The sequence below is a fragment of the Meleagris gallopavo genome, chromosome 1 (genome assembly GCF_905368555.1).
Source record: "Meleagris gallopavo chromosome 1, MGAL_WU_HG_1.1, whole genome shotgun sequence".
NCBI classification, from domain to species: Eukaryota; Metazoa; Chordata; class Aves; order Galliformes; family Phasianidae; genus Meleagris; species Meleagris gallopavo.
In genome coordinates, this window is record NC_139404.1 from 88,794,234 (window position 1) to 88,817,434 (window position 23,201).

Here is a 23,201-nt window from a genome sequence, read left to right on the forward strand (position 1 = left end):
GTAAGATCACCTGTGAGTCAGAAGAGTTAGAGTCCACTATGGACAAAGCAAGAGGCACTGTTTCATTAGAAACCAGAGCAAACATAACACCAGTGTCTGTGGATGGGCGAATAGTCATAGTCACATTTATTAGCCAGTCTTCAGCACTGTCAAGATTATCTGTTTTAAAAGAAAAGATTGAAATTAATTAGTTTACCTGCAAATGAAAAATTAATATAGTCTCAAAATATTAGTACTTAATCTGTTTTCATATTGTGGAAAAATTGGTTCTAATCTCCAGATAAAGTGAATTTTGGAACTTCTAGAAAGAACTGCAAGTCTAAACTGAACCACCAGAACAACCCACTTTGCTATTGTGCTCTTACAGGACTTTGGAATTTTATAATGCTGTTTTCTCTGTTTTAATGTGGAAGAGGTACCGTATTTATTATAGGTCAATTTAAGATCAAACCTAAAAAAACTGTGTAACTCATAAATTACTGCCATTGAGTAGAAGATTGGCAGTTCTGACACATTTTTACATTCTCAAATCATTCCACTATTAAAATGGGAATACGCAGATGGGTAAAACGAATGTGCAGATGGTGTGAATATAATTTAATATGATGTATTCACAGTGAAGCTAATACAAAAATTGTTTAAAGAGCTATTTGTCATCTTTTGTAACTTCCAGCATCTGCCCTCCCTTTCCCCATTAAAATCTAAGTTGATTTCTAGTAGTTTCTTCAGGAAGCAGAAATTCTACAACATGAAGTGAGGTTAGATCCCTACACAGAGGAAAGTGTGAGTGGAAGCAGTGTGTTACAACAGCTTGTGGGAAGGCAGCAGTAGCCACTTGAATTTGAGGAGGGTGGTACGGGGCTGGGAACTGAATGGAGGGTGGAGGAGTGAAGGCATAGCAGCAGCCCCACGTAAAAAGGTCGGGAGGAGACATGTCAACTTGTGAATGAATGGGAGGGAATCAAAAGAACCTTCAGTGGCATAAGAATCACTCACATTGAGTTGACTGGAAACATGATATAAGAAACTGAAGAAATCTTTTGAAGTGGGCTAGGGGATATAAATAAAAGGCCTCAGAAGGAATAGCAAGTCCTAAGATGAAAAAGACTGGAGAAAAAGAAAGGAGGGGCTGGAGGGTAGGATAGCATCTGAGATATAGAAGTGCAATGACAACAAGATTTGCGATGATACTAGAGATATTTCACTTCAGGAACTTGAGAGTACAGAGGATGATTCTGACTTGCAAAATTTGAAGTCAGGCAATAAAGTTTTGGGTTAAGGAGGAGCAAGTTAGGCATTCAAATGGGATGTTTATTTAAAAGATGAATTGCATTAACAAAACTATAATGATCCTTTTCCACATCCCCAGTATACTTTCTCTGTCAATACCATTGGAGGTCTCTCAGCAGACAAACAGAGCAGAGTTAGATCTAATTAGAATTAGTGCCTATCTTTTGCAAATGAAGAGTATGCTTCCTAATCTAAAGCACAAATTAAACTGATGACATCAGTGGGACCAAAAATGCTCATTCAAGCATATTTCTCAAAAAAAATTACTGGAATCACCACTGGATGTAGTGGCACATAGCTTAGCATTGGTTTAGGTTTTTTGTTTTTTGTTTTTTACTTTCCTTTAAAATTCATCACCTCCATCAACAGTCCAGTAAAAAGTATAAGAACAGACAGAAAAAATACTTACTATAGTTTATATGAAACTTTGCCATGCCAGTGCCAGGATAGAAAGATCCTCTCTCAACTGTTACTAAACAGTGCTTGCTTTGTTTTTCTTGAATAACTTCTTTTACACCTGAATGTCCTTGATTCATCAGGTTCCAGGCACGAATGCAGCCATCCAGCCGAGGGTTAATCTGTAGAGGAATTATAGCACTGGGCATGTGAATTCAAATTTATTTTGAAAATGTTAATAAGAAAGTCTTACTTTACATATCAACGTAGAGCCAGTAATAGCCTTATCAGTGCTATACGTTATAGAACTGATACTTGAGAGTAAACAAATGGCATGCATTTAGTACCTCAGCATTCAATAAGTTATCCTAATATTTCCAGTTTTGATATTACTTATCTGTATAAAAAAGAGACTGCTTCTATTTTTAAAGCTCATGCTGTTCTTTTGCTTAGATTACTATAGTTTTTCTGTATATCTCAAGGACAATGACAATAGCACTGTTTCTTGTTTCTCTAGTCTTCTACTTGTATGAAAGCATAGACATTTCTGAAGAAATTTCTGTAATTACTTCCTGTTAGACAAGGAGATGCTGTTGTATTGCTTCATATTTTTTCTCTCTGCTTTGCTTAGGAGAAAAAAAAAAAAAAAAAAAAAAAAGAGAGAGAGAAGAAAAAACTGGTGTACGGTTATTTTTTTTGCTTCTCTGTTAGCCCTCAGCCAGTTTGAGGGCACCCAGACTCTGAAGCAGATAGCTGAAGCAACTTGGTTGTGCCCACCCTCATCAACAAGCTAGGAATGGAAGACTGAGTGAATCATTGGTGGTGTCTAGCCTGGGCTATTAAGGAGTATATATAGTATATATATAGTAGAAATGAAAGCTCATTGTGCTACCTGCACAGTGATATCCATACCCATTTAGGGCATAGCAGAAGCTAGCACCACAAACGTGAGTCACTCCAAAATATTCACGCAGCAGAAGATTTAGTTGATTTAGGGAATCTTAAAGATATCTTAAAAAAAAAAAATGGTACAGAATCCTAAGGGATTAGGCCTTAAACACTGTGTTTTTGTAACCGAAACAAGAGGATAGACTGCAAAGTTCTCTGCACATTTACTTTCAAAACAGTGGTTAATAACCCAATTTTCATTTTCTAAACAGATTTCAAGCTACTACTCTTTCTTGCATGACTGCAAAAGAAAAAATACAAAAAGTAATAAATAAGTTTTAATTAACATTATTTTTTTAGTTACCTGTTTAATGAGACTGTCACCAACTTTGCGAGGTAATCCTGCAATGTACACCTTCGTTTCTAAGAAACCATGTGATTGCTTAAAGAGAGTTCCTGGGCTGTTAATATTCATCACTGCCTCTTTAGCTATTTTTACGCTGATGCTGTTTTCTAGTTCTTCAACTGATATCTAGAATGAAATGAAAATATTTAAATAGGCACATACAAACAAGTAGGATATTTCTAAATGCTAATTATATGTACCTGTATGAAGTATTATTTTTATATCTCTAAATATCTGGCTTGTAAAATAGTGTTAATGCATTCAGTACTTTATAGCATATTTAAACTTGGATCATCACAGCTGTCCATATCCATGGACATCTCATAGAAAGATGATCTTTTTTTACTCCCATTTTACCCCCAAGAATACCTCCACAGCTGATTAGTTTGTTTCATGCTCTATAGAATTTGCAAGATGCTGACTTCTACAATTGTACAATTTCTATATTTGGCATACAGTTCTCCATTTCACTGTAAGCTGATACAGAGAATTGAGTGAGTGAGACAGAACACAAACAGAACAGGTTCAGCACCTGCTCCTGCTATTGTTAGGCATCAAAGTAGAATTTTAATCTCAATCAAGTTGAACTGAACTGAAACAGGTCTATGCAGAATTCTAGGTTCTCTTCTCTCACTCCCTAAAAACAAATTTGTCTTAATAATACGGTGTCAATTACAGATGGTGGGCGAGGTCTTTCATCTTAGCTGTGCGAGCTTGAAGAACAAGCTGGACTTCTCGTTTACTGAAAGTAAATTTTGCTTTCTAGGCAAAGTGTTTTATTACTGTGCAGTTCACCCTGCAATCACACTTTCTAATAATCTACTGCTTCTTTTTTCATGACTGCAAAGAATTCCTATGTTTCTAGCTAGTGTTAATTCTCTCTTTACCAATGATGATAAACAGGTGCCACAAATTCCCAGAGGAAGGGCATCCCTGCACATTTCATGGTTAATTTTTTTAAATCTGTGATTTGGGAGCATCATTTTAAGCCTCCAGAATTGTTCCTTAGATTCTGCATATGGTATAGTTCCATTAGGGGATTAAAGGAAGGGAAAGAGAGGTAAATCCAACTTACAATATGCCACAGGCCATCATTAATGGCTTTTCCTCCACTGGTAACTTTTGTTCCAAATTCATTCTTGAATTGAATTTCAATCTTTCCATCACGAAGAGCAAGCAAAATCCATGCTGTATTGTCAAGGGATTCTGCATATAGTATAACTCCCTCTGAATCATATGTCCGGAAATCAAATTCTGCTGAAAATCTGAATTATGAAGAAGAATTTTTTTTATTAAGATGGGAATACTGAAGTACTGAAGAGCCTAGGAAAACCTGTTAGTAGGGTAAGAAAAAGTTAATAGATAGTCACCTTTTGGTAATTCTGTTTCTGAGCATTTGTGATATTTGCATCCTATTAGACAAAGGCAGAATCTAATGTTGTTTATCTAAATCCAGGGAAAACTTTAGCAACTGATTCCTGGAACTGGGATTTGAAAAAAGCTTTTGTTCAGTTACCAAATCTCATAAGAGCATTGCATGTGAAGGATAACACATCCTGTTTATTAAGAAGATAGAGGCAATATCCCTATTGCATTGCATGGAAATACGATGTAGGGAAAAATATGTGATCTACAGCGTAATTTAGTAAAATGGGGTTGCCAAGTGCTATCCTTATATATAATGTATATATATATTATATATATATTATATATATAATTATAACTTAGCAATTTGCTATGTTGTCTTTTATGCATCTCTCTCTAATTTGAGAATTTGTTGTCTGTGTCTTGGCAGCTGAACATACACATAGCAAAATTACAATTTATGTATATAGGACAGGCTAGAGTGGAAAACATAGTGAGAAACAGTTCTCACCTCCCAGAACTTCTGGGCCAGATAAAAGAGATTAAGAATGAGAGGAGAAAACAAAGTACAGAGAAGTAAGGATTTGCTGGAAACAATAAAGTTGAGAAATTGAGAACTTAGGTCATTTTAACTCCCAGTCTTGTTCTTTGTCCACTAGATGTCAGTCTCTCGCGCAGACCCACAGCATTCTGTATTTACAGAGGCTACTAAGATAGCTTCAAACATTTATCTTATTAGAAAGGTCTTCCAGGAAAGCATTACTGCCAGGTCAACTTGGAAAAATGGCAGAGGAAAGAGTTCTCAATATTTATGTCTTTCTGTATGGTTCTGAGGCTCTGGGGATCATCAGCTTAACTGTTACTTTACTGTTACTCTGAAATTGTTCAGTAAGTCAAGAAACATTGCAATTTTGGCTGCCACTATGAAGAAGTCCAAGAGTAATACAGAGGTCACTATCTTTGTCAATTGCTCTAACAGCAATAAAGGAAATCATGTAGGTGGTGATATACAAGGTACTGTGCTTTATCAGTGTCCTCAGAAAGCTCTGAAAGGAAGCATGGGGTTGGGGCAGCCCTAGCCTGATTTTGTTGAAATAGCAGCAGCAGCAAGCTTAAAGCCATTGCCATATGTGAGAACAGAGAACTCTTACTCCTATAATATCTGAATTTTATTTGAGGATTCTAATTGATTTCTTGTATCTCTGACACTGTCTCCAACCTTTCCTAACCCCTGCTCTTTCTTTCAAGGGAAAAGTAAGCTTCTGTCACAAAGATACACCACTTTTTTTTTCCCTCTCTTGTGTACAAACCAATAGGACTTAGTGCCTATGATACCCTCAGTCCTCTTCCCTTTTTTGCACACTCAAGTCTCAATCTCTTTGAACTCTTTCTTCCAGTCCATACATTTCTTTCCTCCAAACAACATTGGTAAGTAGGACTGTAATGGTTGGAAGACTCCAGCTTATTTTTTCATAGATATGGTCACATCTGAATGCCAGTGGTTCACATTTGCCCTACCTAGCTCTGCACTGTTTCCTGTTTGGTACTCAGCTGCTACTGGCTCTACCTGCTTCTGAGGCGTCTGGAAGAAAATTGCTGGCCTTTTAGTTTTGCCACATCAGACAGTTTCTGTTTATATATAGGATGAGGTGTCTCAAGGACACAGTACAATAATTAAGAGATGCTGTGAAACAACTCCAGGCACATTACTCTTGCCTGTCCACTTTCAAATGACTCCATGCTCCCTTAAGTGAGTGTACATGCAGGAGCTTGAGTTAATCCATTCTCCACAGAAGGGTATCCTAACCCATGGGGGAAGGTGATATAACTTATGCACACAGTCCACTCTACATCCTCAGAAAATTAAGGGAAACAAGTGTCTGTGATTTCCAAGCATACTTTTATCAATAGCAAATGCTTACCTGGTGACATTTGGCAATTTAAACTTTAAGTACAGAACAGGAATCCCTGTAAACTGCTCTGCCAGGTAAAGCAGCTCATAATTCCTTTCTAGGTTCAGTGGGATACACGCAGAAATAGACTGAAAGTAATAGAAAAGAAAAAAACCGTTAACATTGTATTGTGAAATTCCATTAAGCAAATTCTATTGTTTCCTGTTAGGCTGCTTTTTGTTGTTGTTTGTTTAAGCAACAGATGACTTCACTAATTTTTTTTAAACTTGAGTATCAATACATAAATTGATAACTCTCCTTTTTTTTTTTTTTTTTTTGTTTAGAATGGCCTCAAGTTGCACCAAGAGATGTTCAGGCTGGATTTTAGGAAAAACTTTTCTGAAAGAGTGGTAATCCACTGGAATGGGCTGCCCAGGGTGGTGGTTGTCTTTGGTGGTGTTCAAGAAATGTATTAAAGAACATAGTTTAGTGAGCAACATTGGTGGTAGGTGGAAGGTTTGAGTACATTATCTTAGGTCTTTTCCAACCTTAATAATTCTATGATTCTATAAATGTCCATTTATTTAAGCTGTTGAAGGATAGCTTGAAAAAGTTCTGGTGGGCTGCAACTATTTAAATATTCATTATTTTAATCAAGATTTCTCATATTCCATCATGTCATTTTCTGTCACCAGGGACCTATGACATCCATCTGCTAGAGTCCAGCCAAAGTCCATTATTAAAGTTGTGTGGAATCTAAACATAATCAGGTGTTAGAAGGGAAAGAGGTCAGAGCTGTGACTTGAGTAGATTTAAAAATAAATAAGTAAAGATCACCTTCTCTTTATCAATACCAATATACAACTAGTCATAGCTGAACAACTTCCAGTACAACTAGAATAATTTACCTGGAATAAAAAGAAGCAAATTACAGGTAAATACAGTAACAGATTGGTACAAAATATTTCTGTCTGTGTGTTCACTGAATGTAGTTATTTTATTTGACTTCTGGAAGGGGATGTTGATGCAACCAGCAACAGACTTCACTTCCTGCTAAAACAGCATTGAATTAATATTTCTGAGAACTGTTAATGGGAACAGGAAGGTCCTGAGACAGAATATTCTCAGGAAAAGTGTAAAAGAGGAGTTCTACGTGTTTGTGGGAACTAAAAGTCCTTTAACAGTATGCAAAGCTGGGATTATTCCTAGTTCTCTAGCCAAAGTCAAATATGAGACATCACAATCAGACAGCAACAGCTGCAATGAGGAGAGAAAAATCAAAATCAACATCAAAATCAGCAGCACTTATTTTTTCAGATATTCAGCTACCTAAACTTTTAAACAGGCTTCTGCACATAGAAACTACATCAGGTGCAGATTTAAACTAGTAAAATAATGAGCAAACAAATGTAAACTACCCTTTCCAGGCATTGTTGGCTTCTTTGTGTTTTGGAACTGTGATTTTACAAGTAAAGTAATATGTTCAGTTTTCTCTTGAAAGTAAAGCACTTGGAACGTCTTCTGGTAGAGGGAGTAAGTTCTGCATTGAAGAAAGTTGGGAAGATATGCAGAATGTACTTTAGAGCACTGATACATTGACTAGTAGGAGCCTAAAAATCAATTTGCTATGAAGGTATCCCTCAAAACACATTGTGTATAATAAAAGATTATATGATGGCAGTATAGCAGTCCTATAGAATAGAGGTGACAAGAATATGTGTGAAAGGCTCTTTTGTTCTCAAGATATTCATTTGGTAAACAGCTGAATACAGTTACTAAACTCTAGTGCATTAATGACACAGCAGTTTCATTAAATGTACAGGTGTGATTAATTTTATGGCTATTCCATTTCACATTTGCCAATATAACTAGTCCTTGAACTGCATATATTTTCAACTGATTAAACTATTTTTTTCAATTTCAGGGCCCGAAACTAGTTTCCAAATAGACAGATAATCACTTCCAAACAGCTGTTATGAGCATGTAATGAGGCTAGAAGATACTCTTCTCCTTTGATGAAAAAGGAAAAAGAAATGTAGTGACTCCCAGTGTTGTTCAGATATTAAATTTTAGCAAGTACAAACAAGTTCTAACGTATACATGCTAGCGCTTGTGCCAGACCTCATTCCTATGGCTTAGGTCCAGTTTTGTTGTACTGTGTTAGAGGTGTTGTTGCTTTTTTCTTTTTTCTTAGCAGTTATCTGCACTCACCTCATAAAACAAGTCTCAGCCTGCATGAATTTTTCAAAACATATAAAGAACGATTCACGAGAAAAGCCTCGTACTCAGATTCTCCAGAGTTCCAAATTTTCTGCTACTAATAAGTGTAAATTTTCCAACTGAGCAACAACAGTCCATTCTGGCTGTGAGAGGCTCTTCAATTGGCAAGTATTACTACATCCTTTTTCTTAAGCTGTTGCAGATGAAAACTGTGGAAAACAGTCCAGCTTTTGTTTTTTTGATCCAAACAGGATCTTGCAGTAATTCCGCAAAAGTGAGTGAAAACTTTTGTGCAGTCTAAGAAAAACCTGGAAACACGTGGCAAGTGGAATATTCTGGCTCTGAGTAAGCTGAACAAGAATTATTTGTATGATAGGAGAAAGCTGGGATCTATTTTGGAGGCAGAAAATAAAGGAGACTGGCTAGGGCTAGCTTCTCTTGACAAGATTTGTGTAAATAAGTATGCATGAACTGAATGGTATCCAAATACTTTACTGGGTCTGCTTTGTGAGTCAAACCATAGCTCAAAGTCACCAGCAATTTTTCAGCAATTTTGAATTGGTTCTCAAATAGCTTCCTATCTTCTTGAAGCTAACTCATCCTGTCACCAACAGATATCCAACTTTGTGATTTTCCACATGGAATTTTATGCAGTGCAGTTTTACCTCACAATTCTTCATGTCCTTGGAGAGCTTGAACCCTTTCTTGCCATCACAATAGCAGCTATAACTTCCTGGAGAGTTTACACAAAGTTGAGCACAAGTATTCTCAGCGCATTCATCAATATCTAGAAGAGATGAAAGCACGCAGCAAGAGTTTTTAAGATTTTTCATTGAACAGACTGAAAACATATGTTAAATTAATTGAATGATAAACAAGATGAGTTCTCCAGCATAAAATGAATCCAACAGGTGACTACCGCTAAGTTAAACTAATGCTAACGGATGTTCCCTGTGTAAAATTTTGAATCCAGAATTACCTGCTGGATGTATAAAACCTAGCAATCCGATAAGGGCCTCGCACTCAGAGCTGGGTAAAATTTAGTCTGATTTGTGAGGCAGTAAGAATTTGAGATGCGAGGTGGTTGCATTAGCACAGGAGACCTCAATAAATCACTACTGTTATGGTAGAAATGCTATTCTGGGTCAGACTTCTTCCTTTTCCTATGGATATAATCAAAATTTAGAGTATTAGAGGTATATATGGCCACTATGTGGTAAAGCAACGTGTTTTATTCACATACGACCAAAATCATTTCAAAGCAAAATATGTGTTAAAATAACACACAACAATCTCACAAAAAAACTAAGTTTAAAACAGCATCTATTAGCTTAGCAAGTTTAAATATGACTGCATTGCATGCTAGGAGCATATCAAGTCTTGTGGACTTAGCTACCAAAAGGCATAGGATGCAATATAGAAATCTGTTGACGACACTGCTTTCCTGTTCTGATGAAAGGTTTGATACTTATCAAATGACAGTTTCCTAAGATATAACTGGACAGTTGCTGACTACAGCCTTTTGGATTGTTCAAGTTCTAATTGATCTCAGGTACATAGCTGCAGAAAATGTTGCATAGCAGACTTCTGCTTCTCTCTTCAAATTTCTTCAAATGCCTTACAAATCCAAAATCTCAGATAAGTAAATAAAAGAAGTTGTTAATACAGAAATATAGTACTAGATGTTGCCATTAATTGATCTGATGTAGCTTCTTGCAGATGCTTTTGTATTGCAGCATCATAACTTGACTTAGTCTTATATAATGACTGTATAAATTCACTTATGACGTGCCTGAAATTACAATCTTCAGAGAACATTTGCCAGTGTTAAGAATTTTCACTGCTTGGATTTGAGAAAGCTGTCCTATTAAAATGTGTTACTCTGAATGTACAAATGTATATACATACAAGCAAACTCCTGCAACAGTAAACTACAAACGTTCTGGGTAAGATGTGAGGGTGGATTGAAATGCTTAAGAGCTTATTTTGGAGCCTTATTCATACTTATTTCCACATATGCCTCAGAGAAAATAGTCACAAATTATTCATGCAGCAGAATTTAGTCAGTTGTTAAGAAGTATTTTGCTGATGCAGAACTGAAATTCGACCCTTTCATCTCCTTCATCTACAGTTAGATTGCTTCTCCTTTGTTTGGCATATGTACTCCTTTCCAGTTGGAAATCATTAAACTATTCATGGTCTTGATGGCTGTTGTCTATCCCAATAGATTGCAAGCTCAGCTTGGTAAAAGGAGTTCTACTGTGAAAGTCATTTCCTAATAATTTCCACTGACTGGCAATTTCATGTCTATTTAAAACTATGACAACAAACCCATTGATTACGATGTCAAGCTGGTTCTGTTGCTGGTTGTTTTTTCTAATTTTATCAAACATATCAATGAGGCAATGACAAATTCAAAACAGAATCTACACATACTATGCAGTGGGTAAGAATAATGCTTTGTCTATATTTTCCTATTCAGCTTGCTTTGGAAAAACAAATTTCATTCTTGTTATGATCACTAGAGGATCAGAAGAGAGTGAGAAATCTGCCTAGGCCTGAGCATATGGAGAAGAGAAGGTAAAAAAAAACACCTATATCCTGCTTTGCAGTGAAGATATGAAAGGAAAAATTCAACATCTCCTGAGAGGAATGGAAGTAGAGAGACTCCTAGAAGCAACTCTTCTCAAGGCCTTCCAGAGAAACATGACTCTGTAGAGATGCTTTAGGAGGTACTGTTCCCTGTGGAATATTCTTTACCCCTTCCAGCACGTGAACACCAGCCAATACAAAAAAAATAAAACTACAAGCATTGGCTAGCCAGTAGCAATAGAGTAAATCTCTGAAATGAATGAATTCTCTGAAAGCAGTAGTTCATTTTGAATGCATTCCTCAGGCCCAGAGCCTGCAGACAAACATAAACTTATGAAGCTATTATGAAAGCTTATTGCACACTGCTTGACAGGTGAATTTCTGTCTTAAATCAATTACTCAGAGACTGGCGCTAGTCTTGGGGAGATGTAAATTTCCATTGCCAAAATAAACCTAATGCTCATGAGTAAGGTCTCCCTCCAGAGTGTATGATATGAACAGGAGGACAGCAAGCTTCATGCATAGCTATGAAAGTCACCTTCCACATCAGCTGTTCTGGAATCCCTTATCAGTCCAAATAGCAGAATCTCTCCATGCAGAGCTAATTGACCTGCTATAGAAATGCTGAATCAGGAGAGGATTAGGCTTTTTGGAGGTTTTTTTTATCGCTTTAAAATTATCCTTTTCTTCTTCTGAGTTGTACTCAATGTTTTTGCATGCTTGTTTGAGCTATTTCCTCAATGTTTTTGCATGCTTGTTTGAGCTATTTCAAGAGCTTCCCATAGTTCTGTCCAAATGATAGTTCCAGATCATAAAATAGTCATCAGAAGCTCCTCAGACAAACTCATGGATATGTTGCAGCATCCTGGGTTCGTACAGCTGCTTTCAGTGCAAGATTGAATGATTGCTTTTGCTGAGTTGCTAAGACTTAAAATCAGCCATGAAGGAGTTGCAAACCATGTCCTAGAAGAGAGCCATTCTATATACTGCTAGAGAAACATAGTAATTTCCCCAGAGCGTGAATGTGGATAAGCAGGGTTTTGTGTGTGTTAAACAATTCATGAGGAAAGAGGAAAGCCTTATTCCTTGTCTCAGATTTTCACAACAGGTACTAGGGAGGACTAATATCTGAAATGCAGAAATACTCTGTCTTGTTTGATTAACTGGCTCATTCACTTCCTTAGGAGAAGTTCCCCGTTCAGAGAAGGAAAAATAATATGAAGATAGGTACACAAAATAATTAGATAGTTCTTTAAAATATGGTTTCAGCATGAGATGAGAAGAATATAAATTTGAATCTAAAATTATATGATTTCTATTGAAAAAAGACTGGATTGTACAGATTTCTCCCTCTGATGATGTCTTACAAAACATAGCAAAAGTCTCGTAGGAACTGGTGGAAAAAAATCTCTTCCTCATTATGGTAACAGTCATCATCAATATAAGCGTGTATAAATGAATGCAAACCTTATTTTTTAGCAAATGTAACTGGATTTGATCACCTACATGCAATACAGCAAAAAAACTAATGCCATTTAGTCTTTTAGGAAGGCTACATTTCTGTGGATTTGGTGACTCATTTAATGTCATTATAACTATGTCTAAAAGCTTATTGTCAGCACTGCTGCAGTTCCATACAGGAGGTAAATCTTTGCTGTTTTTATGTTCTCATCTTGCAGCCTTCTGGGATCACTGTATTCAAAAGAAAAATAACACTTCAATTCAATTTGATGCAACCCACATATCTGAAGAGAGTAGTGGAAGGGGTGACAATTAGATACACTACCATGAGTTCTCATTCCCATGCATGTAGCTCAAAAAGGGGCATAAAACTGTCAGTTAAGTTTTAATCCCATAGTAACTAGATAAAGAGCAGATGTCTGAATATGTAATCATTACCACAATGAAAAACTTTATCACAAGAATGCTGCATGGAGCAAAAGATTCATAACCAGCAACAAACTGCTTTTCTCTCCTTTTGAGCAATAAAATAGAGCTAGCATTTGAAATAAAAATCGATCACTGATGTTATTTTTTTGTATGTGGCAGAAATATCTCCTTCATAGTAAAACTCCAAAAGCTCATATCCCTCTTCTACAATTGAAATTGAATTTCTGATATGTGTACTGAACAGAAATTTTAACAGAGTGAAATACACTGTAGAACAAGTTTGCAAATACTTTCAATGCTTGAAATAGTTACTATTTCATGATGGTTTTGGAAGAGCGGCTTCTTGCCATTTTACCACAAGTAATCAACACTTTTCAACTTTGTTGTAATTGTTACAGAAATTTGTCTTGCGTTTCTTTCTTCTATCTTTACACTTCACAAAAGAGGGAAGACTCTCTTGATACAGGTCCTTTTTTTTCCCCACAATTCTTTTTCTGGACGAAGAAAAGTATTTATCATTTTAAATATTGGGTACTTTATACAACTGTCGTGTTGTCATATCCAGCCTACAATGGAGATCAATTCACTCTTATGCTGTTAGTTTTCAACATAACTACAGAACTCAAGGAGGGATTAGACAATTGAATTTAATGTTAAATTTCACTGACCCCAGCGAAAAGCTCTATAATGTAATTTAAATTTAAAGACATATAAAGAAAGACTTAGTCCCTAGCCAGGAGGGCTAAATAAACCTAAACAACCTATTAGACGGATAAAGAAAAACTTTTTAGCATTTTGGCACCAACAGATTAAGCTTTGTTTTCATTTCTTCTTCTCCTTACAAATATTTCTGTCTTAACTGGTAAGGAACTGACGAATAAGTACTTTTAATTGCTTTTCCTATAACCTCTCTCAAGTTAGACACATATAGTAAACTGACAAATGTGAAATATTCCATCTATATTCCACCACAACTATAATGGTGCTTAGAAACAGGATACAAGACACTCTAGTAATGTCCAGATGCTAAATGCACTGCTCCAAGTTATCCAGAAAAAACCTGTTAGTTGGTTTGAGAGCTTGGACAGAAAGTCCTTTTTACAGTGGAACAGATAATGTCCCATGAACTGACAAAATCATCTGGCATTGCAGGAGGACACGCAAGACTATGCTGGATACCCTAAGACCTCAGAGCAAGTCATTGAAATGCCTGCAGTATATCTTGGACCCCTGAAAGAACAAACAAGTGAGTAACTCCATAGTAATCAATATACCATATAAGAGATGCTGGATTTTGTATAGCAGTAGATTCAAAAATGGAAAGAAATGGAGGAATATGAGAGGGAAGGAGGCAGGAAGGGAAGTCCTACCTTCACAATTCTTGGAAGTTGAATTATATGTGTAGCCTTCTGCACATTCACATTCATATTTACCCAGGGTATTCTTACAGACAGCTGTCCCACAGATGTTTGGATGTAATGCACATTCATTTATATCTAAAAATACAAACAAGTTATTAAAAATAAGTTACTGTTTTGCATACCATTTTTTCTTAACTTGGTCCAAAACTGTAAGAACTTGGTGAGGCTGGCAAACTGTCTCTTGCTAGTTAGGTTTTCTGTGCTTTTATAGTGGTCTATAACTGTAGCACTAAAGACTTCCAGAGGTCCCTGAAAGGCATTTCTGCAGACTCTCAGTCAAAAATGAATTCTCTGCCTGTCTACCTTTAAAATCTTCTCACATGTTTAGTGGCTAACAGGAAAAGAGAAACATATCTAGGAATGCAGTAAGAGAAATAGTCTGTGGATTTCCTATAAGCTAAGCTACACTGCATAATAATATCCCGTCTTTTATAAAACATCTAGAAAGACAAGAAATAATCCTATCCATTTCTTACATGTCACAATTGGCTATGCTGACAGATCTTCATGTTGCTCCCTGTCTCTTCATCCCCCAAATCATTCCAGTGTTTATCTTCTGTGTTGTTTCATATTTTTCAATGTCAATGTGACAACTGGATACAACATATAGTATAAATCTAACTAAATGTCTTGTAGACAGAAAAATATCCAATCCATGTTAGCATTTTAATTCCCATCTGTATGTGCAAGGATCATTCTAGTTTTCCCCATGGTTTTGTAGTAACTGCACTGGGGAGAACTGAGTCTGTTACCTGCCTGTGAGGATTCAAAACATTTTTGAAGTCACAGTTGTCCAAAATACAGGCTACTTTTTGAGTGTTATTTTCTGCGCTTTAAATTCCTTGGTGTATAATTTTGAAGATGATTGTAATTAAATACTTAAATCCAGTTTTTAAATGACCTAACTAGTACTATGTTTGATTAGTTTTCAAGTTATTTGCCAATCTGATGGTCTTTGAATGATCAACACCCAGATCTGTACTTATGTCACTATTGAAGGTAGAGTAGAACTCCAGAAGAAACATCTCAGTCTAATAATAATGTTCTCTAAGAAAATGTTTATGATTTTTTTTTTTTAGTTGCTTAGTTATTTCACTTTGTCTGCTACTCATTGATTCTAGTGTCAGATAACTAAAAATAACTTGTTCTTTTTAAGCCAAGCATTGTGTTACAATAAAACCTTTGCAAAGAATCAGTTACATCATTGGTCCAAATTGTTAAAGTATGTTTGTGTATTTTTAGCTTCAATATATGTTTTAAAAGATTTTTTCAACATCATTCCAAGAACTGCAGAGATTCTAAATAGCTTACCTGTCTTCCCTATTTGACATAACAGATTTTTTTTTTTCTTCTGGTATTTCCAGAGGCATTATTAACTCTCAAATATATTTAGACTAAAGGAAGAAACAGTGGCAGACAACCCTTAGGTTGTCTCTTGAATTATTTAACATTATCTGAAATGGTTGGCATGGTTCAGAAATAAAATATGTGATGTGAAAATGAAAAGATATTGCTTTTTTTTTTTTCTTTTTTCTTTGAAGTAAGATTTGCTAATTATTTTAATATATAGACTTCATCTGGAGTGGAATGAAATGCATAGGTCGTGGTCAATAATAAATTGACAACTATTCATGTATGAAGAAAAAATTATGCTAGGTGATTGAAAGACAAATGTTTTTCTTCATGTACAGCATTTTCAGTTTCATTAATAGTTTATTCTCTAACAAACATACAAACTTCCAAAAGAAGACAGCAAATTTGGAGTGACTCAGCCTAAGCCAGTGTTTGCCAGATAGGATTTGCACGATAACAATGTTAGCTGGTTGCAACATTCTATGTTTCTGTTTCAACAAGCTTAAAGGAGATATGAAACTGGTTAGTGACTAAAACTTTCTTTGAACCTTAGTTGGTTCAACATCTTCATTCTTTGATCTTGTTCACTAAACAGTTGTACAAATGTTTGTAGCAGTATAAGGTAGGAAGTAGGATGAGCAGCCTCGTTGAAGCAGGCCTGCAAGCTTCCAGTGGCAATGCAAGCTTCTGTTGATTTAGAGCATTTATGGAACTACTTGGCTAAATTCTTTCCCCTAAGTCAATAGGCAATGGATTGTTATGTAGTGATACTCTCCTTAAGCCTCACTTCCTACCTCTGCAATCTCGTTTATTTGAATGCATGAAGTAGCCATCCTCACATAAACAACGGTAGCTTCCAGGCAAATTAGAACAGCGTTGGCTACAACCTCCATTGAAGTCTTCACATTCATTTATATCTAGAAGGAAAACAAAATAAAAATCATTGCTCAGGGAAAAACAACCATTGACAATTGTGTGCATGTAGGTATACTTCAAGATCTGTACTATTCAGCACTAGAACTATAACTGTATTCCTAAGAACTAATATTGTAGTGAGATTAGAGATTATACCTTTTTCACAATTCTCTCCTTGCCATCCTGGTTTACAGATGCATGTATATCTGGCTTGTCCATCTATGCAATCCTTATATCCATCTCTATGGCATGGCAGAGGGCTACACTGGTTTGAAATTTCTGCAGGATGAAAACATTAGAAGTGCATGTTATTTGAGGATATTTCCCTCAAGGATCAGATTAATCTCTCCTTTCGTCTTCCACAGGTACCTTTTACCTTTCATAAAACAGGGAGAGGCTTGATGAATAAGATCAGATATTGATACAAAACTCTTGCTATTAATTCTGTTAGCCAGAATCTGCAAGTGAAAAAAAATCTAAAGCCACCAGTATTCTTCACCAGACAGAAAATTACTAGAAAACAAGTGATTCACTAAACCACAATAATCCTTGCAGATTGTGACCAAAGTCTTGACACTTTTTTTTTTTAATATTAGTGACATATTTAACCCTTTAGAGAATAATGCTCTGTCTTATTACGTTGACACAAATTTCAGTAGAAATTCCAAATTTTCAACAAGTACCCCAGAATAAAATTCAAGAGCTCAGTTTCTCTGTTCAAGAAAGTGTATTGTGTTCATAGAGAGACTTATACCTCAGTTTGTTTTGGCTGCCCAAGCCTTACATGTAGACTGAATACATAAGTGATAATGCTGTCTCCTGTCACAAATATTAGCTTCAATGGAAAAAAAAAAAAATAGATTGGAAAAATCAACTGAAGATTCTTTATGCATGCTGGCAAGACTTCAAGAAGCAAGGCTCAAAATACATAGTTGGGACAAAGAACACAAAGCTCACTATCTTTTTGCTATGCCCAAAATACATAAATTCTTCAAATTTTTTCCACTATTTTCCTAATTTTTGTCAGCATACTATATCAAGTGTCCTTATATTTACTTCTCTTGAGTTTGTCAGTACTCTTATGGATTATTTATCACCAAACCTATAGAAGTCACAAATATACTGTTTCCTCTTAAAAAATATGTTTTTGTACATATTTTAGGACGTTATTTCATGTTTTCTAAAAAGAAAATAAACATGAAAAAAGAGTATTATAAAAGAACAGGTAGAATGAAGACAGAATTTTGGGATGCTCAGATTAAAAAAAAAAAAAAAAAAAAAGTGGCTGGAAAGGCAAGTAATCTTGCAGAATGAAACTCGCTGTGATTCTGTGCCAAAAACCTCACTGAATTTCTTTATGTTGAGCCCCACAGAAGAGTAAGTTTAAAGTTGTGTAAGAAAGTTTAAAAAAAACTGTTAGCATATTTGTCAATTAAATTTACTTAATATTTAAATTCTGCTGCAAGCAAATCCCAAACCTCAAAGGCCAGACAAGCTCCAAAACCATACAGCATCTCTAGAATAGCTACTGTACGGCACTTAATACTCATGTTGCAGACCAAAGGACTCCAGTTTCAGGTAAGACTGGCAGAAGAAATTGCAAAGAAGAAATAAAAGGAACGGGGCTGATACATGACTGTCACAGCAATTTCCTGTGGTAAAAAAAATAGTTGTGTAACTACCTACATTTTTTTTCTCTTGCTTGCTAATTTCTGCTTTTGTAGGTCAAGGAACAAGTGTGTGAACCAGGCTTGGAACAAGCAAAGCATTTTATAAATGACAGATGTGGAAGGTACCCTTGAAGTGTGCAATTGCAGAAAAAAACTGAGTATGAATGTTTCTGTGCAGAAAGTAGTGATGGCATGTGAGTCTGATCTCACAGAAGATGGGTTATGTTGTCAGTGCAAAATATACATAGATGGAATAAGATGAATTAAGTAAATAAACAGGAAGAGAACTGGGGATGCTAATAAATTTAAAAAAAAAAAAAAAGTGAACTGGTGAACTTCTGGGGCTCCTTCTGACCTTCTATTCACTAAATCCTTCTGAGAAACATGCGTGACAACAACTAAATGTCATAAGATCTACTCAGGCTTCAGTGAAAAGATAGGTGGCAAGAAACATCCTCTCCCACTTTAAGTCTTTGGTATCCAGAACATGTGCCGTGCTGAGCTGGATAAGTGTAAACATTGGGATTTTTTAAGCCTTTATTTTCAAAAGCAGTTAAGTATGCAACTATGTGATACAGACGTTTAGGAACTTCAAGTTACCTTAAAATTCTAGTCGCATTGTTATTTTTATTCTTTCCCATCTTGAGATTCACACTAGTTACTGTATTGTTCTAAAGTAATTGTTATAATTAATTTTTTTCTTATTATGAAAATTGGATTTTTCATTTTGACACTATCAAAACAATTCGGATAATTACATAAACACAAAACTTTTAAAATGAAAAAATGCTTGATATTCAGTATCGTAAGATGCATGAGTCAATGAAAATACATTTCCAAAAAAAAGTCATAGTCTTAATGGGAATTAATTATTCTGCTTTCTCAGCAGTATTTCCTTTTCAGAAATGCTCTGCATAAAGTCCTTTGAACAGTCAAGCCTTTGGAACACTTGCAAAGGTTATGCTAACTCTTTTAACTTGTCCTTTTTCCTGTTGACTGACCAACAGTAGTAACACGTCTTTCCTCAATATTATGAATCCAAATGGAGAAATACAATAACAACAAGTTAACTAGTTGCATTCACAGGATAATACAGAAACACTGTGCACTCACACAACTCTGCTAAATTCTTTTCTCCCAGAACCAATAAAGAGTGAGAAAGTGTGACATCAATGGCAGTATATTTTAGTTTATGACAGCAGGCACGTTGGCTAAGTGATCTGGAAAATATGTTCATCCATGACCACGTAGAGTGTCATTATTAAGAATTTTTCTCACCTTCTCTTGCTTTCAGTGACAAAAACAGGGACAGATGATCAAGAATAAGAAAATTTCTCTGATGCTTATAGGCTGTAAAAGTTTAATAAGTTCAGAGAGATATTTCTACAGTGACGAGTAGGGAATGAGCTACAGATGTTTCCTGTGAATTTACTAGAAAAAATACAGTTCACACTGGTATTATGAATGTATGGGCATAGAAAACTACATATTTGAGCAGCATCACAAACTCTTTGCTTTGTGGTCTTCTTGTATCTGAAGTAAATAACTAGATCTTCTAGCTCATGTTTGATTTTTTCAGTTAGTGGCATTACACCCTTCAACAAAGGATATAGTGTAACCATGGGCCAAACTGTAGTATAAAGGCTAATTTGCCAGGTGGCCTCTTCGCTCAATTCATCAAACAGGATTTGCTTGAAGGGCAGAGTCAAGTATCGTTACTAAAGATATGGCAGAGTACTGAGGCCATACTAGGGAACATTGGTGAGCTGTGACAGCACACGCTTTTATGCTTCTGGAAAGTCTGCCTTCCATTTCGCAGTTTGTTTCTTTTTTGGTATGCTTTGTAAAAATTAAAAACAGTCACTTACTCTGCAAATTCTCTCACCTAAATTTCTTGTCAAATTCTTTTCCCAGATAATTGTTTGCTGGAGTTAAATAGAGATTTGCGTATTTTTCTGGCAAAAACAACTGCTTCCTAGCCATGGACATGTGTGTGTGTTCAAGTGTGAGTGCAGTAGGTAAAGCATCCAGCAGCAGCACTTACCATTGACACATGCCCTCAGGTCAGCAGGAGAATCTGGAGTAACTGCAGTAACCCTGAAAACTCCTGCTCGATAGGAGGCAAGGCAGCCTGCAAATGCAAATCCACACATAGGATACAAACACTCATTTAGACTGAAATTACAACAGCTTATACATGGCATCTTCAAAGACTCTCTTCTCACAGTTTGAAACAAGTTAGAAAACTTGTCTGGGTATATTAAGGACAGCTGATCACAGACCAGCCTTCTTAGTGCCTTTGCTGGGATCTAAGCACATCAGACTGCCAAAGAGCTAGTATGCATTATAATAAGCATGGAAATCTTTTAGTGCTGTGGGCAGAATAACAAAACTAACATTATCCAAATAGGAAGGGTAGTGAATGACACAATAGAGTTGCTCAGGTTTCTTGTACTTACTTAAATACTTGGGATAAAAATACTCCTGCACAAAGAAAAGAAAAACAGAGGGTAAGAAAAACTGAAGGTAGACAGAAATACAGCAAAACACACTGAAAATTTTCTAAAATATATTTGTCTTATAACTCTAAAAGAAGCAAAAAAGAAAATCACTTGGATTCATAATGATGCATATAAAACTTGGCATGTATTCTATTATTTAGGGTAAGATAGTAGATTATTTCGTATCAAAGGACTCAGTGGAGAGAAGGTTAAGATTCTGCACTGAATTTGACAATTTTAAAGTGAAGGCAATGAAAGTGAATTGGATGTGATAATAAATTGGAGGTCAAAATGAAAATTTGAAAATTTTTTCTTAGAATGGGAGGATCTTGCCCAATACTATTACTAGAGACAGAGAAGCCTCCTTTTTTATCTTCAGGTAAAGAAGGGAAATAAAAAAATAAACTAAATTAAATTAAAAACAACAATAACAACAAAACAAAACAAAACCCCCCCAAACACCACAACATGGAATAGGTTGAATATTTTACAAGAACTTCATTCCAAATAAAGTGAAGTCTTGTTAAACTAGATTTTTTTTTTTAATAAACTACTGATTACTGAAATATTTTTTTTACTTAAATATCAACAAACAGTATCTCCAAATACATGCAATGTTATCAAAGACAGAACATAGAACTAATACATGGCTTGCAAATCAGGAATTCATCTTAATCACATATTCTGTACATAATAACCCCTTTACAGGATGAAGCTGACTACAATATTCCTAATGCTAAATACTGTGCAGTGGGAATGAGCTGAAGAACAGTTATCTCCACTAGGAAAAAAGCTCATAGTAATACGTTCAATCCCTTCATTAAAAGAGTTGCACTGCCATGCATTCTCTGTGTAAAATTTTAATTGAAGCTAACAGGCTTTCCCCACATGGAATGCACGCAGACAACTGTGGTCTAAAACTGGTGATCCATACCTGAAATCAAAATAATATCTACTCAACTATTTTCTTTGCTTATATGTTGTTTAGTATTAATTGATTCTATACGCAGGAGACTTTCAGCCCAGTTCTTGGTCTGCAAGGTTTGAGATTTTTTTTAAGCTTTGCAATGTGAATCCTGTGTACCTCTAGAATCCTACTGCAAAGAAGTACTGCTTATCTCACAGATGTTCATCACATACTTACAGTTTCAGGATTATTTTCAAAGATTTCTCTGGCTTCTTCCTTGTTGCATAATTCTTCAATACATTCTCTTTCTAAATTTCCCTTCTTACTTTCTTCCATAAAAGAATTTGCTCGACGTTTCCTCACCAGGAACTCAGAGGCATACTGGTGGGATAAAACTTGGTAGAAACAAAGGAGCTCTGTTATTTATTTTCAACTGCTAAAATATGAGATAAACATGAGATTCCCTTACAAAAGTCTGAATTAAGAGATTACTCATGAAGTGGCTGTTTCCTATGATTTAGGCACAAACAGTCCAGGATTCTGTTCTTGGTACACGTCCTAGCTGTTCCTGACCAAAAAAACTCCAAGTCACCACAAAAAAGCTTATGCAATGCTGTGTCTGAAGCACAATTTAAATGTTATATTCAGTCTTTTTTTTAAGCTATGATGTTGTAAATGAGATGTGTGACTGATAAATGGAAAAATGCTCTCAAGTTTTTTCTATTACCTGTTTACTTGACCTAGAAGTAAATATTCTGATCCTATATATGTGATCAAAAATGTGTCCGAAAGAAATCAGGCTACCTGTTATATGTAATTAACACAAAGTCATTTTAGTTTTTCAGAATCAGAAAGAATATGAGAAAGTAAAAGATAATGACATTCCAAAAAAAAATATCAAGGCTAACAACCTGAAACTACATTCACATTTGACACAGGTAAAATAGAATCCTACTTAACTTTTATATTTCAAATTGATCATGTTGTGAGTCATTCCTAATTTTCACATATCTTATTGTTGCTATTTTATTGACATTTAGACAATTGGCAAAGAAATTAGTTGTGAAATTGTATTACAATAAAAAGATATCTATTTGGTCCAGTGTTCTTTGCAGAGCACACAATATTATGGGGAAAGAGACTAGACTAGACTGCCTCATTGATTTTATTTTTGGACATACCTTGTGATTAAGAAAAAAACGGATGAGCATAATAGCAAGAACTCCAGCTTACGGGGTTAAAGAGCATGGTTGACAGATGCTAACTAGACAGCATGGCACCTTCTGCACCTTCCCTTCTTTTACCAGCTTTTACACAAGCAACCTGTCTGACTAGCATAACTGTGAGAGGGTACCCACTGTGCAAACCAGATACAGTGTACTTAAATATTCATCACTAGTCTGTGAAGATCAATTTAAACAGACATAGTCAATTCAGTGTTATTTATTAACTTGTAATACCTCAAACCCAGAGTACCTTTGTAGTCAACTGTCAG

At 35.6% G+C, this 23,201-nt stretch overlaps 1 protein-coding gene across 1 annotated transcript in view; it reads right to left on the bottom strand.

Moving 5' to 3' along the window:
- PROS1 (protein S) overlaps positions 1-23,201 on the bottom strand; it is a 32,591-nt gene that overhangs the window by 5,415 nt on the left and 3,975 nt on the right. The window contains exons 2-13 of the mRNA XM_085239892.1: positions 21,944-22,101; positions 20,758-20,782; positions 20,343-20,429; positions 16,785-16,907; positions 16,508-16,630; positions 14,310-14,435; positions 9,123-9,244; positions 6,268-6,386; positions 4,056-4,245; positions 2,939-3,106; positions 1,700-1,868; positions 11-159 (exon numbers count right to left, since the gene is read on the bottom strand). Coding sequence (XP_085096018.1) covers positions 11-159; positions 1,700-1,868; positions 2,939-3,106; positions 4,056-4,245; positions 6,268-6,386; positions 9,123-9,244; positions 14,310-14,435; positions 16,508-16,630; positions 16,785-16,907; positions 20,343-20,429; positions 20,758-20,782; positions 21,944-22,101 — 1,559 coding nt within the window. The remainder of the gene's footprint in view (positions 1-10; positions 160-1,699; positions 1,869-2,938; positions 3,107-4,055; positions 4,246-6,267; positions 6,387-9,122; positions 9,245-14,309; positions 14,436-16,507; positions 16,631-16,784; positions 16,908-20,342; positions 20,430-20,757; positions 20,783-21,943; positions 22,102-23,201) is intronic.